This window comes from Rhinatrema bivittatum, chromosome 6 (genome assembly GCF_901001135.1).
Source record: "Rhinatrema bivittatum chromosome 6, aRhiBiv1.1, whole genome shotgun sequence".
Lineage (NCBI taxonomy): Eukaryota > Metazoa > Chordata > Amphibia > Gymnophiona > Rhinatrematidae > Rhinatrema > Rhinatrema bivittatum.
In genome coordinates, this window is record NC_042620.1 from 185,245,926 (window position 1) to 185,263,209 (window position 17,284).

At 43.1% G+C, this 17,284-nt stretch overlaps 1 protein-coding gene across 1 annotated transcript in view; it reads left to right on the forward strand.

The window, feature by feature from the left end:
- The window catches only part of FAM117B (family with sequence similarity 117 member B), a 511,577-nt gene that overhangs the window by 422,137 nt on the left and 72,156 nt on the right, over positions 1-17,284 (forward strand). The window contains exons 5-6 of the mRNA XM_029606287.1: positions 6,906-7,052; positions 9,605-9,830. Coding sequence (XP_029462147.1) covers positions 6,906-7,052; positions 9,605-9,830 — 373 coding nt within the window. The remainder of the gene's footprint in view (positions 1-6,905; positions 7,053-9,604; positions 9,831-17,284) is intronic.

The following is a 17,284-nucleotide window of genomic DNA, read 5'->3' on the forward strand; positions in this document are numbered from 1 at the left end:
TGGGACCTTCGACTTAATATCGCCATGATATTAAGTCAGAGGGTGCACAGAAAAGCAGTTTTTACTGCTTTTCTGTGCACTTTCCCGGTCCCGAGAGAAATTAATGCCTACCTTTGGGTAGGCGCTAATTTCTGAAAGTAAAATGTGTGGCTTGGCTGCACATTTTACTTTCTGAATCACGTGGGCATAACTAATAGGGCCATCAACATGCATTTGCATGTTATGGGCGCTATTAGTTTCGGGGGGGGGGTTGGACGCGCGTTTTCGGCGCGCTATTACCCCTTACTGAATAAGTATGTCCAAATGCGGGTTAACGGAGCGCACTGTACTGTATCGGCCCGTGTGGAGGCAATTTTCAAACTTTCCACTTTGGGGCAAAGTCTGTGTGTACTTTTTACCTACGGTATGGACTTTGTATCAAGTTTCAGAGAGAGAGAGAGAGAGAGAGTACATGCATATTTTTCACTTTGAAACTTGCTGTTGGTACAGAGTACCCATGGATATTTGTACCTGCTTTTTGTGCAGATAGTTGTTTGTTTTTTTTGTTTTTTTTAATTAATTTGTATACACTTGAAAGAACAAGCCATGCACATTATTTTCTAATCCTGCCCAACATTCTCCTGGGAACACATACCCTAAATTTGACTGAAAGCATATGTTACAGGAGTACAGTGTTTGCATGTAAATGTTTTTTACTCACGGAAATGGCTTTGAAAATTATCTTTTGTTAGCCACTACTGGAATCTCCAAACAAATGCAAAGAAGGAATTTGGGAACATTTAAAACAAAAAGTTAAGCAAAAAAGGCTCCATGTAACTGTACGATAGGCCAAATATTCTGGTTTTGAGCCAATGAATGAATTGGCTTTGCTTGAATTTAGTTTTTATTTTGATTAGGTTGGAGGGGGTTCTGCCCTTTTTTAATGCTGAATGAAAAACATTACAAAAATTATGGAATCCACAAAAAACAGGAAATAAGTACTGTAATAATATACATCCTGTAAAATGTATTAGTGGGAAATGTTTGGAGTAAAGACTCAGTGACCTCATATGTAGTGCCCAAAGGCTACAGGCTTAATCAAGCTTTCAGTGGCAAGGGCCTTTTTTAATCATTGGTCACTGTGAGCTGTTTTTTTTTAGGAACGCTTCTGTGTCTGAAGCTGTACTGTCTGTATGCACTTATCTTACTGCACTCTCCAGTCCAATTTTCACATTAGAGAGCTTTAGTGTTATGTGGCTGGGTGGGTGAATCTGACGCTGTACCGACACTCAGTGTTTTGGAGAGAGTCTCCTTCTTCAGGGGGTCAGATGTGAGTCTTGCCGGCCCAATAGCTGTAGATGGTATAAATACATTTAAATGAGAAGTGTATAAAAGTCCCACTGATATTATCTGAAACATGGCTATTCAATGAGGAAACACTTACATGCGAGAGAAACACTCTTATCTGGCTGTGAATTTATTTATTTATTTTATTTATTTAAAATTTTTATATACCGACATTCATCCAGGATATCACATCGGTTCACAGTGTAACGCAAATATACGCCATGCATGGCGCTTTACATGGAACAGATAAAACATGTTAACAAGGGAATAAAGGGGTAAGAGAACGTGGGATAAATTGCATTAAATTAAATTTAGCGTCTCAGCATGGCTCTACAAACAAACAAACAATGGTGCATAACAAATGACAAAAGGATCCCAATGATGAGAACTCGTACCAAAATTTACCTGGCCCACATAAAAAACTAACTTCTGCTATGCTGGTGATCAGTGTGTCGCCTTGCCGTGAGTCATCTGTCAGCAGCGATGTTTGAATGAAGACGCTGACATTTAAAGGTTACAAGGGCCTGCCAAAATAGTGGATGTGTGCATAATAGGGCGTCTACGTCATCAACAACGCCATCTTGGATTGCAAACTATCCAAAAAAGGATATGGGCGTCATCAGACGCCATCTTGAATATTTCTTATTCGGGGAACGACCCAAAGATGATCCAAATAAGGGCATCTGCATCACCAGACTCCATCTTGGATGTGTCATCCGGGGATGGTGACGAAGAAAAATTCCCATACTATGAGAAGTATGTAGAGATGAAAATTTAGATGTCACTACTGGTAAAGTGAAATGAAGTGTAGAGGAAACAAACATGGATATTCCTGATATGTAAGCAAAAAAACAATCGTGGAGTTATCAAATAAGGGTATACCACACAATTTTTTCATTGAGAACTTTGGGTTCCACAGAATGTAGACGGTGGATCCATTGATTTTCCTTCAAATTTAAAGCAGATAGTCTATCACCACCCCGCCACGATTGGGTGACCTGATCTATAATGAGCCACTGAAATTGTTCAAAGTTATGTTGATGTGTGGCACAGTGCTGTACAACAGGGGCTTTTAAGTCCAGGTTTTTAATCCTACTCCTGTGTTCAATCAAGCGGATCCTAATTTTGCGTTTGGTCCGACCAATGTAGATCTTGTGACATGGACATATGAGTCCATAAATCACAAAGTCGGAGTTGCAGTCTACAGGATGTTTCCGAATAATTTTCACATGAGTGTTTGGATTTTGCCATTCTATTCCTGTAATGGCTTGAGCACAAAAACCACAATTCCCACACTTGGTTTGACCCGGTGGACCACGTTGATGGTCAATCTGTTGTGTGGCTCGTACCACCTGCTGTTTGATATTCGTCCCTCTACTGTATGCAAACATGGGCGGTGTTTCAAAGATCTTGTGCGGGCTTAAAACGTGCCAATTACGACGGATTGACTGTCTGATCAGTTGAGTAAGATTTGTATGTTCCAATACACAGACCAAATTAGAAATCTGTTTTTTACTCCTATATTGTAGAAGATCTTCACGGGCAGAGTATTTGGCCCTTTTAAAGGCCCTCTTAATGGTACTTGCAGGGTATCCTCTCTCCCGAATTCTATCGCTCAATACTTCACTTTTCATAAGAAATCCTGTCGATCGGAACAAATTCTCCGAATATAGAAGAACTGTCCCACTGGGAGGCCTTCCTTAAACCGTCTAGGGCAGGGGTCGGGAACCTTTTTGGCTGAGAGAGCCATGAACGCCACATATTTTAAAATGTAATTCCGTGAGAGCCATACTAACTACAACCCCCCGACCCCCCCCCCCCAAGACCTACCAAATTAATTTACTACAACCCCCCACCCTCCTGACCCCCCCCCCAAGACCTGCCAAAAGTCCCTGGTGGTCCAGCGGGGGTCCAGGGCTCACAGACAAATCTTTAATAAAAAAGTAAAAATCTAACAAAAACCCCCACTCTCTTGAGTGGGGGGTTTTGGCCGTCGATGCCATTTTGCTTACTGGCAGCTGACGGCCCTTTGACCTTACTATGTCACGGGGGCTACCGCCGCCATTGGTCGACCCCAGTGACATAGTGAGGGCAAAGGGCCATCGGCGCCATTTTGACTACTGGCAGCCGACAGCCCAAGTCCAGGAGATCGCTCCTGGACCACTCCTGGACCCCTGCTGGACCACCAGGGACTTTTGGCAGGTCTTGGGGGGGGTTTGTAGTAAATTAATTTTGGAGGTCTTGGGGGGCATCAGGAGGGTGGGGGGGTTTGTCAGATTTTTACTTTTTTATTAAAGATTGTCTGTGAGCCAGATGCAGCCATCAAAAGAGCCACATCTGGCTCACGAGCCATAGGTTCCTGACCTCTGGTCTAGGGTGATGACTTTCAAATTTAAGGAGGTTGTTTCTGTCAGTAGGTTTCCTAAAGAGGGATGTGTGAATCATGCGTGATTTCTTGGAGATTACGTTATCCAGAAATGACAATTTTTCTCTCTCAAATGTCATGGAAAATTTTAAGTGTACACTGGTGGTGTTAAGCCATGAATGAAACTCAAAAAGTTGACTTTCAGTGCCATTCCAGATGAAGAAAACATTGTCTATATATCTCGACCACTGTGTGACAAATTAAAAAAAATTAGAAGGGTATATGACTGTTTCCTCGAATTTAGAGACATACAAATTAGCGATGTCAGGGGCTACTGGAGACCCCATAGCCACCCCATGAATCTGTAAGTAGTATTCTTGTTGGTATGAAAAGTAATTATTAAACAGAACTAATTCCAGGAGTGACATAAAAAACTCAGTAGGGATGCGTTGAGGACACATCCGATTAGTCAACACTTCTCTCCCCAGTGTCAGTGCTTCCTCTTGAGGCACATTTGTATAGAGTGCTTCGACATCCAAGCTGACTTAAAATTGCCTCATTAGGTACTGGAGGCATATCCATGAGTTTCTGCAACATGTGTGAAGTATCTTGTATATATGACTTGGAGGTACTTACAGCAGGTTGTAAAAAATGATCAAGAAATTTGGCTAATGGTTCTAAAAGAGAACCATTAGCAGATACTATAGGTCGACAAGGGGGATTTGCCAAGGTTTTGTGTACCTTGGGTACCCCATATCTGACTGGTGTCCTGGGAAATGCGACATTTAAAAATCTTAATTCCTTTGAAGTCAAAAAAGCAGCTTGAGATGCTACATGTAATAATTGTTGAATCTGATTCCTGAGAGCAGTGGTAGGATCTACTGAAAGTATACGGTAAAACTTGCAATCATCCAATTGTCGATGAATTTCTTGTTGATACACACTGCTGTCCATAATGACAGTAGCTCCACCCTTATCAGCGGGTTTAATAATAATAATGAAAAACATTAGCAGGAGGAGTTTTGGAGCCCCCAGTATGTCATCGATAGCCCCTGTCACATGGTAAGGGCAAAGGGCTTCCAGCGCCATTTTGATTACTGGCGGCCGATGGCCTGAGAGCGGAGATTGCTTCCGGGCCCTCCACTGGACCACCAGGGACTTTCGGTGGGTCTTGGGGGTGGTCGGGAAAGTTTGGGGCGTTGTATTTAATTAAATTTGAAGGGTTGGGGCGGGTTTGGGTTGGGATTTTTATTTATTTGTTTGTTTTAAGGAAATTGGCAATGAAAAAAAAATTTCTGATCTGGAGGTGAACCGAAATAGCCCACCCCCAAACCAATAATGAAACTGGGACGAAAAAAAATGTGTGCACACCTCTATGATACCTGCTGACTGACTTGGTATGAATGGGGAATCTAGAGAGAGCCCTGTTTCCACCCCATGGTCAAAATTGTTGTGGCAGAGTTGGTTTATATTACAAGAAAGTTAAAAGTTCTCACATGATTAAGGACCTTCATTTTTGGTTTTAATTTTTTTACTTTTTCCTGGAAATTTGCCAGTGTTAAGTCAAGAACAAAAAAAGGAGAAAATCAGTAAAAAAAAAAAAAAAAAAAAAAAAAAAAAGTGACAGTTTTCTGGATAATTATCAGTTTATTTTGGTGGACAGAGGCCAGGACAATAGAGCAGTATTAAGCAGATTCTTCCACTCATCCACTTAGCAGCAACCGTATCTCTACCTCCATCCCCTGCCTAGCATGTGCCTTTCTCTTCCCACACCCCTGAGAATCAACCCCCCCCCCTCCCCTCCCGCCATTGTAGCTCCAGGCTTTTCTTCTCTCCTTTGGCAGCATGCTTAATGAGGCTCCTGTTCAATTCTGATTTTGTGCAGGGCCAGGGAACCTGCCAGGAAGTGCTTCTGGTGGGTGCTTCAAATGCTGCATTAGTGACACCAAGCAGCAGGTAATTTGCTGCCTGAAGGGAGGGGAAGGTGTGACTTGAAATGCCACATCAGCAGTACCTGGAGGGCCACTGCTTTGAAATACTACATCTGAAGCTGTGGAGCTGCTCTTTAATCAGCCTAAAATTAGGGTGAAAATTGGTTTAAACATATTGTAACTTTAGGAAAAATCTGAGAATTTATGGGTAAAAATCAGTTTAAGCTGAAAATGAAGGACACTACACATGATTAAATTGTTTCCTCGGTGTCCCCTGTTGTCTTAGCTTTATGGAACAGAGTTTTACAGTCTTGATTAGTCTCAGATAAGAAGTGATGATAGAGAACTCTGAGGAATAAAGACATCACATCATTTCTTCCAGGGTGTGTATATATAATACTATCAGACCGATACAGTACAGTGTGCTCCAGTGGAGTGCACTTTTAGCCGGCATTTGGACGCGTGATACAGTAAGTAAAATGTGCAGCCAAGCCACACATTTTACTTTAAGAAATTAGCGCCTACCCAAAGGCAGGCGTTAATTTCTGCCAGCACCGGGAAGTGCACAGAAAAGCAGTAAAAACTACTTTTCTGTATACCCTCTGACTTAATATCATGGCGATATTAAGTCGGAGGTCCCAAAAGTTAAAAAAAAAAAAAGTTAAAAATAGTTTAAAAAAAAAATTTTAAATCAGCTCACGTGTTGAAAACCAGATGCTCAATTTTGCCGGCGTCCAGTTTCCGAACCTGTGGCTGTGAGCGGGTTCGAGAACCGATGCCAGCAAAATTGAACGTCGACTGTCAAACTCGCTGACAGCCTCCGCTCCTGTCAAAAAGAGGCGCTAAGGACACGCCCGCTCTCCTGTGAACTTTACTGTATCGGCCTGTATGTGAGTGAAACTGAACATTTGTCATTCATTAGGCATCTTTAAGAGTGATTAGTCTGAACCACATTCAGCCACTGTTCTCCATTTTCATTTATGTACTTGTCTGTTTCTGTTTGGCTCTGTACTAAGAATTCTGTTTTATAAAAGAACTACACTAACATAACATATAAAAGCCATATTTGTAATTTCTCATTGTTTAAATCACTTTACTATAACTACATTGTACAACTGCCTCTGGGCATTTTGTCATTTTTCCATTGTGATTAAATACTGTAATTGACCAACCTTGCTATATAGATAAATATATTGTTATGGATTGTTTTTATAATGGTTGTGTCTTGGTGCATTATCTGTTGTGGGCTTTCCACTTTATCTGCCTTTCTTCTGATTTTCCAGGCTCCCATCCCAAAGAGTGTGCTTATCCCTGTGACCATCCCCATCACTAAGGCTTCAGGATCCCGTTTCCGGAACAGTGTGGAAGGATTGAATCAGGAGATTGAGATCATAATTAAGGAGACTGGAGAAAAGGAAGAACAACTCATAGTGAGTATCTTTTGTGCCACAGGTTTGCTTGTGATTGTAAACCACACCATAGTGCTGTTCTCTCACATTGGTGACTTTTGCACTCTGCCATATCCCACTATTTTATCTTTGTTTCCTAGCATGGTCCATCATGAACCAGAGGAAGTTCTCTGATTTAACTGCATCCACCACTTGTAGAGGTGAATTACTAATAGGAAAAGCTTACCAGTTGGGGTTTATATCATCTTGAAGCCCTTCATCCTTGACAAAGTTGTATTTTTGTATGGAATAAGAGAGGCCTGAACTAAAAGTAGTTATAGAAACAGCAAGAAGTCTGTGTTCAGAAAGTAAATAAGCAAGAGAATTTTCTGAGGGTAAACAGGATGTCAGTCCACATTCGTGGGAGACATGAGATGGAGCTCAGCACAGACATCTAGATTTGAGAATGCCCTTCTGGGCATGTGCAGCCCTAACCACTCCCCAGCATTCCCCGCAGGGCTCCTCAGTCTCATCTTTTCCGCAAAGCCTGCAGGTCTCAATTCCTCATTCTCGCTCTCTCTCACTGCAGTGAAAGTTAGTGGAGCTGCAGGAGCTGTTTCTTTGCAGAGCCTCATGTATCATTTTTATTTTCTAGTCCTCTAAGTAGGTTTTCTTTGATCAGTTTAAGATTTTCTTATTTTCAGTCAACCATATGGTGCTCTGGTCCTAGTGACCCAGGACAGTTTCAGTCACCTTTTTCTTTTTTTTTTACCCAGCTTTCAGGTTTTGTCTTTTGTCTGATGCTTTGGAGGGCCTATAGATATTTGTTCCCTGTGCGGCCAGGTTAGGACCTTTTGCTCTGTGATAGATGGGGGGCATTTTTCTGGATCAAAAGACTTGGCCTTTCCTAATGAGCCTTGAAGTTGGTGGTATAGACATCAAAGGATCCAGGAGGGAACTAACCTCTGCAGTGCATAGTCATGTCATCAATTGCCCCTCTATACAGAAGCATGTTATATATAATATACATTGGAGTATAATATACTCCAATGTATATTATACTCTTTCTTCGTACCCCTTCTCATTTCCTACTCCAAGTTAACACATCCTTGTTATAATGTAACTTTATACTCCTTCAAACTGTCTCTATTTTTTTTTGGTTGGTTATAGTTTCTACTTGTTCGATGTAAACCGAGTTGATTTGATTTGTATCAAGAAAGTCGGTATATAAAAGCCTTTAAATAAATAAATAAAATGTTGCTGCATGAAGCCAGGAGAGGAGTTATTCTGGCTTCTACCATGAATCATACAAGCCATTCCCGTATGTAGAAAAGCTGATCCTCACCACAGTCCTGGGAATTGCACCAGTGTCTAAGGGTCCAGGTGACTCATTCACCTCTAGAGTCCAGAAATAAGTTTCCTGTATGGCCTTCTTGCTATGCTGACATAGGCAGAGAAGCAGCAAGAAGGTATGCCCTAGGAGGCCTGAGTATAGAAAAAATCAGAAGTTGCTGATGCTAGACTTCGGAACCAATGCAGCGGTTTCTCCGATGCCTCCATAGGAATGGGCAACTGATGCCTACTAGCTAAGAGCCCAATATAATCAGGTAATTCTAGGAGTGATATCTGAGGATTTCTCTAAAGGAAATGACCTCTGTAGAGCCCTTCTAAGGTGAATGCTGGTTGCCATTCTGTTGGCTGGAAGGAAGGGCAACCAAAATGATGGAAGAAAGGCAACCAAAATGATAAAGGGGATGGAAAAGCTCCCCTATGAGGAAAGGCTGAAGAGGTTAGGGCTGTTGAGCTTGGAGAAGAGACAGCTGAGGGGGGATATGATAGAAGCCTTTAAGATCATGAGAGGTCTTGAACAAGTAGATGTGACTCGTTTATTTACACTTTTGGATAATAGAAGGACTAGGGGGCATTCCATGAAGTTAGCAAGTAGCACATTTAAGACTAATCGGAGAAAATTCTTTTTCACTCAACGCACAATAAAGCTCTGGAATTTGTTGCCAGAGGATGTGGTTAGTGCCAAAGGTTTCCTTTTAACCATCAAGCAGTTGATGGAGTGGGCTCCAGAACCAGGAAGGAGGAAAAAGGAGAAACTGAGCCACCAAACTGGTGCTCACAAACAGCACACAGCTAAAAGAGTGGAAGATCAAGCAGAGGATGACAGATATTTCCAGTAGAGTCCTTAAGAGAGAGAACCCATTCCAATTTACCCTTGGAGGCTTCACATTCTATCTATGGATAAAGAAAGGACACCAATTCACAGATATACTATTTTTATTTGCTTTGTGGATATTATCTAAGAGATTTGTATCAAATGTCATACCATTCATGTTTGAATACCACTACAACATCCAGCTTCTTTATTCTACATTATCAGTGATTTTATATTCTGGTTTGAATAGTAGTTTGCCCTTTTGTGATTTCATTTTGATAACTGGAAGTCTGATTTGTCACACTGTACCATCTGTTATTTAAATGTAAGAAGCAACGATAAAAGAAACTGATTGCAACATGAATTAATACTTGCTAGCAGGCTCATGCAAATGAAGGGGTGCATGATGCTTTTTTTTTCTCTGCTACAGCCACAAGATATCCCTGATGGGCACCGTGCTCCTCCTCCGCTAGTACAGCGCAGCAGCAGCACTCGCAGCATTGACACCCAGACACCTGGTGGAGCAGATAGAGGCAGCAACAACAGCAGTCGATCTCAGTCCATTTCACCAACCTCATTCCTCACCATCTCGAACGAGGGAAGTGAAGAGAGCCCATGCTCTGCTGATGACCTCCTTGCCGACCCCAGAGACAAAGGTACTGCACTTGACATTCTGGCTTCGATTCTACATATGGCACGCAAATACAATACATAGCAAAACCCTTCCTTTAAACTTGAAGGTCTTTGTGCCACAGATTTTACATGTTGGAGGAGGATGGAATTTTTGCAATGGGTAATCTCAGGCCACCAATTAAAATGAACGTATACAGCCCCACAATCTGATACTGCTGCTTTCCTAATGCTGATTTTATCAGTAGTACGTCTTAAGGAAAGGACTATTATTATTATTATTTATTGATTTTATATGCCATCCTTCAGTGGAACCATCACAAAGGTTTACATAATAAAACCTAATCAAAATAAGACATGATATAATAAGTAAAATTATAATAAATTACAAAATGCAAAAACAGAGAAAAGAATTAAAATGAGATGTTTAAAAATCATAGTAAAAAGGGTGGAATGATAAGTCAAGTAAAAAATGCATAATAAGAATCTCATATGCATGATGTTTTATCTGAATCCTCATAAGCCTTCATAAATAGCCAGGCTTGATTGAAATAGTTTTATATCAGGTTGAGTGCGTAGTGATAAAAGTAGTAGGTTCCATATTTTAAGGCCAGCGAGGGATATGACTCTAGCTCTAACGTTGCTAAGATGCGCGGATCTCACAAGGAATAGCTAATAAACCTTTGCCTGCAGATCTGAGATTTCTTTGTGGAACATGTAATCATATGGCTGTATTTAGCCAATCCGTTTACTAGCCGTAAATGATCTTGTGTAATAAACATAATACTTTAAACTCAAGTCGTCATTTAATTGGGAGCCGATGAAGTAATATTAAAACGAGTGTTATGTGATCAAATTCTTTCTTTCCTGTTAGAGTTCTTGCAGCGGCATTTTGTAAAATTTGTAAGGGGCATAATGAGGTTGGAAGACCAAGTAAAATGGAGTTACAGTAGTCTGCATTGGAAAACATCAGTAATTGTAGAACAGTCCTGAAATCATTTACAGTTAATAGAGGTTTTAGATGCCTGAGGGTTAAGAGTTTTATATCCATCACTAATTTTCAGAGAAATATGTTTTTTGAGGTTAAGCTCACTAACCAGGAAGATGCCAAGGTCTCTGGTATGATTTACTAATTCGATTTCAATCTGGTCGTTTTCTATTTTATAGGTGGAAATTTTGTTGATAGACAATTTTCTATCTAATAAGATCTCAGTTTTGTTAATGTTAAGTATCAATTTCATGTGAGTTAGTAGTGTTTTAATAACAGATAAGTAGATGGAAGTCATCTTAAGTGCCTGTTCTATGGTATCTTGAATTGGGGCCATGAACTGAATGTCATCTGCATAGATGGTAATGGATTAGGCCCAAGCTGGCTAATAGATGACAAAGCAGTAATATGTAAATATTAAATAACGTAGCTGACAGTGAGGAGCCTTGAGGTACACTGGATTCTAAATTTCTTTTCTCTGAGGAGGAGTTTAGAATTTTGACTTGAACGGACCAATTACTCAAATAGGAAGGAAACCATTTTAATGTGGTGTCTGCTAATCCAGTTTCAGAAAGTCTGTCAATAAGAGTGCTGTGGTTAACCAAATCAAATGCTGCCGATAGATCTAATAGAGCAAGTAAGTATTTCTGAACACTGTCAAATCCTCTAAGGGACAGTGTTGGATAAGATGAGGAGTAGGATTTCCGTACTTGGATATTTTCTGAAACCTTAGGGGAAGATTTTATAAATCTACGCCCGCGCGTACTTTTGTTCGCGCACCAGGCGCGAACAGAAGTACGCGGGATTTTATAAAGATACGCATGTAGCCGCGTGTATCTTATAAAATCCGGGGTCGGCGCGTGCAAGGGGGTGCACATTTGTGCACCTTGCACGCGCCGAGCCCTGCGCGCGCTGCCCATTCCCCCCCCCCCCCCGCACCTTGCCCTCCCTTCCCCTACCTAACCCCCCCAGCCCTATCTAAACCCCCCCCCCCAACCTGTGTTTTAAAAGTTACGCCTGCCAGGGGGCTGCTGGCACGCGATTCTCCGGCCCGGGACCCGTTTCGGAGGCCTCGGCCATGCCCCCGAAACGCCCCCGGGCCGGCACCATGCCCCCCCCCCAAAACGCCCCCCCCCCGGAACGCCCTGAATGACACGGCCCCGACCCGCCCCCCTAGCGAAGCCCCGGGACTTACGCGTGTCCCGGGGCTTGCACGCGCCGCTGAGCCTATGCAAAATAGGCTTGGCGCGCGCAGGGGGGTTTTAAAAGGGTTACGCACATAACTTATGCGTGTAACCCTTTTAAAATCCGGCCCATAATGTGAGGGGTATAAAATGTTGTTGTTCTCAAGGTGTTCGGTTAATTGTCTCTGCAGTATTTTCTCTAATAGTTTGGAAATAAAGGAGAGGTATGTTGGTTAAAGGTGTGCATTCATTGGTCATTCGTTTTGCAGTACGCGTGTTCGTTTTCCATGATACAAGCATGGACACTTATGTGCGTACCATAAAGCGAATAACCAATGAATGCACATCCCTAATGTTGGTGTCTTAAGTGTCCAATAACCAGAACATACAGGGCCAATGCAGAAATAAAGGCAGTCAGCAGAGTTGCAAACCAGGTTAATAAAGTTAGAGATTTAAAATAGAGGGTGTCCCTTGGGAGGAATACCGATAGGTTGTGGCAGAGTTCCACTCCCAATTGCCATGCCTAGAGGGCTGAGAGAAACAGACAGAGTGCACAGGGGAAGAGAGCTGGAGGAGGCATACCAAACCACCATAGGGACGTAGACTCAAGAGAAGAGAGACCACCAAACCCCAAGGGTACAGGAGGAGCCTTGCAAGGACTAGGATTGGGAGCAAAGGGGCTGCTGGCTTAACTAGACCTTAAATATATAGAGAGCCAGCTGCAGTGGGTTAAAATTCTAAGGGGCTTATTACTAGGCTGCAAAATAGCAGTAACTCACAGTATCAGCCAATAACGTTATTTCTCAATTAACTTGTGCTATCTGCCAGTATGACAGGTTATTTGGGAATTTTGCATTTTAACGCTAAAAATAGGGAGCACAATGCAGGGTAAAATATTGAACTTTCCTGCATGTATATAAGCTCATTACCATACCAACCAATAATGCAGCTCACAAAAAACTCTGAGTGTACTGCTCTACGAAAGTTAGCTACACCTCAAGAGATGTAGCTTACTTCCACCTAAGAGCATTGGCAAGCTAAAGTTCTGACAATGCTCCAGTGCCACTGGCTTAAAATTGCCACAAGGCCTTGTAACATGGTCCCCTTTCTCTCTTCACCCAGAAGAGCTCCCTGATGGCCCATAGGCATTGCCCCTAGCTTCCTGCACATAGGAGAAACAACATAATTAGCTTATTCCACGTAACTGACAAATTGTGACAGAATTAAAATTATCCCAGGACAAGCAGGATGCTAGACCTCACATATGGGTAATGTCACTGGATGGAGCCCTATCACGGAAAACTTTCTGTCAAAGTTTCTAGAAATTTTTGACTGGCACACTGATCATGCCCAGCATGCCATGGTCCCTCGAGCCACAGGGGTCTCCCTTCAGTCTTCGTTTTTCCACGCTGCAATTAGCATCGCGGTGAAGGAGCCCTGTGTGAATTCTTCACACACCTACTCTCAGAGAAAAAAGCTAAAAAAATCTCTCATTTCATCCCTTACATAGGGGTCTCCCTACTCCACCGGCTGGTGAGTACAATTTTTCCCGTTTCAATCCGGGCTAAAGTAATTTTTTGGTCAGAAGGCCGTAGACGGCTGTCCGGCCTTCACCATGACCATGGGCTTCAAAAAATGCCCTAAATGCCCTTGTACAATGTCTATAACCGACCTGCATGTCGAGTGTGTTCTGGGCCTGGGAGAGTTGCACGATGTTTCTTCCTGCCCTCAATGTGCTGAAATGACCACCAAGGGCAGGAAGGCCCAACAAGAAAAAATGGAACATCTTTTTCATGTATAGCTTATACCATCAACGTCGACTCAGTCATCTCCGGCCGGAGCGTCAAAACGATTAGTCGTCTGCAAATGGCGTGCTGACTGCGCCGGAGACCAGCTATCCAGCGACTCCATCCGCGGCATCGGTGAAATCGACATCCGGGCTTGAAAAAGCCACAGAGCATAAACAAGAACATTGTCATAGACATCAACAGACGTCGACGCCAGAGGTCTTACTGTTACCAAGTGAGACATCGCCAAAGAGATCTCGTCTGCAAGAGCCGTCGAGGCCTTCTACTCCGAGGCGTTCCCCACCGGCAAAGGTGCCAGGCATCGAGCCACCACAGGGATCTGTGGAAGTGCCGATGACACCTTCTCTGCCACCACCTATAGCAGCTCTGACCTCACTAGCTATCAGGAAGGAACTGGATGGATTTATCCGCCAGGCAGTGAAAGAAGCTCTCCGGGATCTTCATCCGTCGACACCACTGGAGCCGATGCCCATGCTGGTACCGTCACCGATGCCGGTGCCTGATTCGGCTCTGATGCCGATGCCGGTACTGGACCTTTCAATATTCCAGCCACTGATGTCGAAGCTCAATGCCCTAATCGGAGCTCTTCCAGTGCAGCCTATTACTCCGATTCCAGTCGGTGAAGATGATGCCTCAGAGGCTTCTCTACCTCCTGAACCCCAGCTGGGACCCTCCGGACTTTCTCGACCGAGAATCCCAGTCTCTCAGTCAATACCATTCTTTTCTCCACAAAAGCCACCGATATCATCGATGCCTCCTCATGTTTCTCCTCCAAGACGCCCTCCATCGGACTCTTGGGAAGACAGGGACACTGACACATCTTCAGAGGACATCTGTCCCCAACTGAAGACAGGAAAATGTCACCTCCAGAGGACTTATCTTTTACCAATTTTGTAAAGGAGATGGCTGACACTATTTCTTTTAAACTACTGTCAGAAGAAGATACCAGACAAAAGACCTTAGAGGTTCTATAGTTTGTTGACCCTGCTAAGGAGGTACTAGCAATCCCGGTACATGAAGCCCTAGTAGACTTACAACACAGGTTGTAGGAAAGAACCTTGCCCTATCGTCTTTAAAAAGAGACTCAAAACTTGGCTATTCAAACAAGCCTTCTATCCATACCAATAGTTTCACCCTAAATCTTCCCAAATATGCGCACCTTGTAACGTGTCTACTGTATATTTAGCCAGATCCTTTCGAGTAACTACATTATTTATTGTAACTTCTTGTTTCCTTAATCCCCAGTTACTTGATCCAAGTTTATCCTCCTGTTCGATGTAATTGCACTCTGTCTTGCTTGTTTAATGTTATAATGTAAACTGAATTGATATGTAACATTTGCTACATGAATTTCGGTATATAAAAATGTTAAATAAATAAATAACATCCATGCTCAGTACCACCTGTTAACAAAAGGATGGATACCACCTATTTGGTACAGCACATTCCTGGGTATCAGAGGGCCCAACTTCCACACCAATCTGTGGTGGTAGAATACGCCCAGAAAAAATCAAAGAGAATACGCCCTCATTCATCAACCCAACCTGGTAAGGAACAAAAGTTCTTTGATACCTTAGGAAGAAAAGTCTTTCAAGGCTCAATGCTTGTTTCCAGAATAGCGTCATATCAACTTTATATGACGCAGTATCAGCGTAACCTCTGGAAACAAATGCAAGAGCTATCTGACACTCTGACTCAGCAGTATCAGGACTCAGTCAATGATATCATTCACAAGGGTTTGGAAGCAGGCAAGCATGAGGTCCGTGCTGCTTATGACAGTTTTGAAACCTCTTCACGGGTAGCTGCAACTGGTATCAGTGCACGTCGTTGGGCCTGGCTCAAAGCTTCTGACCTCAGGCCTGAAGTTCAAGAGAAGCTGGTAGATCTACCTTGTGTAGGTGATAACCTTTTTGGAACAAGGGTTCAAGACGCAGTGGCCCAGCTTAAAGAACACTCTGAAACTCTGCGTCAACCGTCTGCTATCCCACAAGATACTTCATCTGCCACACGTTGCACAACACGTAAGGATACCAGAAAGCCCTACTATAGACCATGTCAGTACTATCCACCAGCACCACGTGGTAGAGCGTCCAGACCAATGCAAACAACCCAGCCTAGACAACCGAGAGTTTCTAGGCCTCAACTTCCTCCTCAAATAGGCCCGGCATCAGGCTTTTGAAAACCAGCCAGAGAGCAGCAGCCACTCCACCAACCCGAACCCAGAGTTACCAGTAGGAGGTTGGGTCTCTCTCTTCCAGCCCCATTGGGCAAACATCACAACAGATCAATGGGTACTATCAATTATATCACAAGGTTACCATCTGAATGTTCTCACAGTACCAAAAGACTCCCCACCAAAGTCTCTTTGGATACACAAGGATCATATCACTCTTCTGCAAGCAGAATTATCCACCCTTCTGAGAGCCAGGGCCGTGGAACCAGTTCCCCGACCTCAGCAGGGCAGAGGATTCTACTCCCTCTATTTCCTCATTCCAAAGAAAAAAGGAGGCCTACATCTCATCCTAGACCTCCGAAATCTCAACAAATTTCTACGGAAAGAAAAATTCAGGATGGTCTCCTTAGGCATCATGCTTCCCCTTCTTCAGACAGGAGACTGGCTCTGTTCTCTGGATCTACAAGATGCTTACGCTCACATTCCAACATTCCCTCCTCATTGCAAATTTCTGCGTTTCCTAGTGGATCATCAGCATTACCAATAATGGGTCCTGCCATTTGGACTCAGCACCCAGAGTGTTCACAAAGTGCCTAGCAGTAGCAGCATCTCATTTGCACAAGGAAAGTGTATATATTTTTCCTTACCTAGATGACTGGCTCATCAGAAGCCAATCAAAACAAGGCGCTCTCACCTCTCTCAAGCTCACAATCAATCTGCTCCACTCGCTGGGATTTCTAATCAACTACCAAAAATCCCACCTCATTTCATCTCGCCTACTGCAATTCATCGGAGCAGAGTTGAACACCATACTGTCAAGTGTTCCTCCTGGAAGACCGGGCACAGACACTCTCCACATTAGCAAACTCTCTGCGCTTAAAGAAACAGGTGACAGCACATCAGTTTCTAACTCTGCTCGGACACGTGGGCTCCACAGGTCATGTCACTCCTGTGGCCAGGTTAGCCATGAGAATAACTCAATGGACATTAAGATCAAGATGGCTACAAGCCATTCAACCGCTGTCGTCCCCAGTTCAAATAATCCACCAACTACGTTTGTCTCTCCTCTGGTGGGCAACCAAGAACAACTTGTGCAAATGCCTACCCTTCCAACAACCAGTTCCACAAGTAACCTTAACTACAGATGCATCCACCTTAGGTTGGTGAGCACACATAGGCAATCTCCAAACTCAAGGTACTTGGATAAAACTCGAAGCAACATTTCAAATCAATTTCCTGAAGCTTTGAGCTATATGTTATGCTCTACATGCGTTCAAGGACTGCCTTTCAGACAAGACTGTTCTGATACAAACGGACAACACAGTTG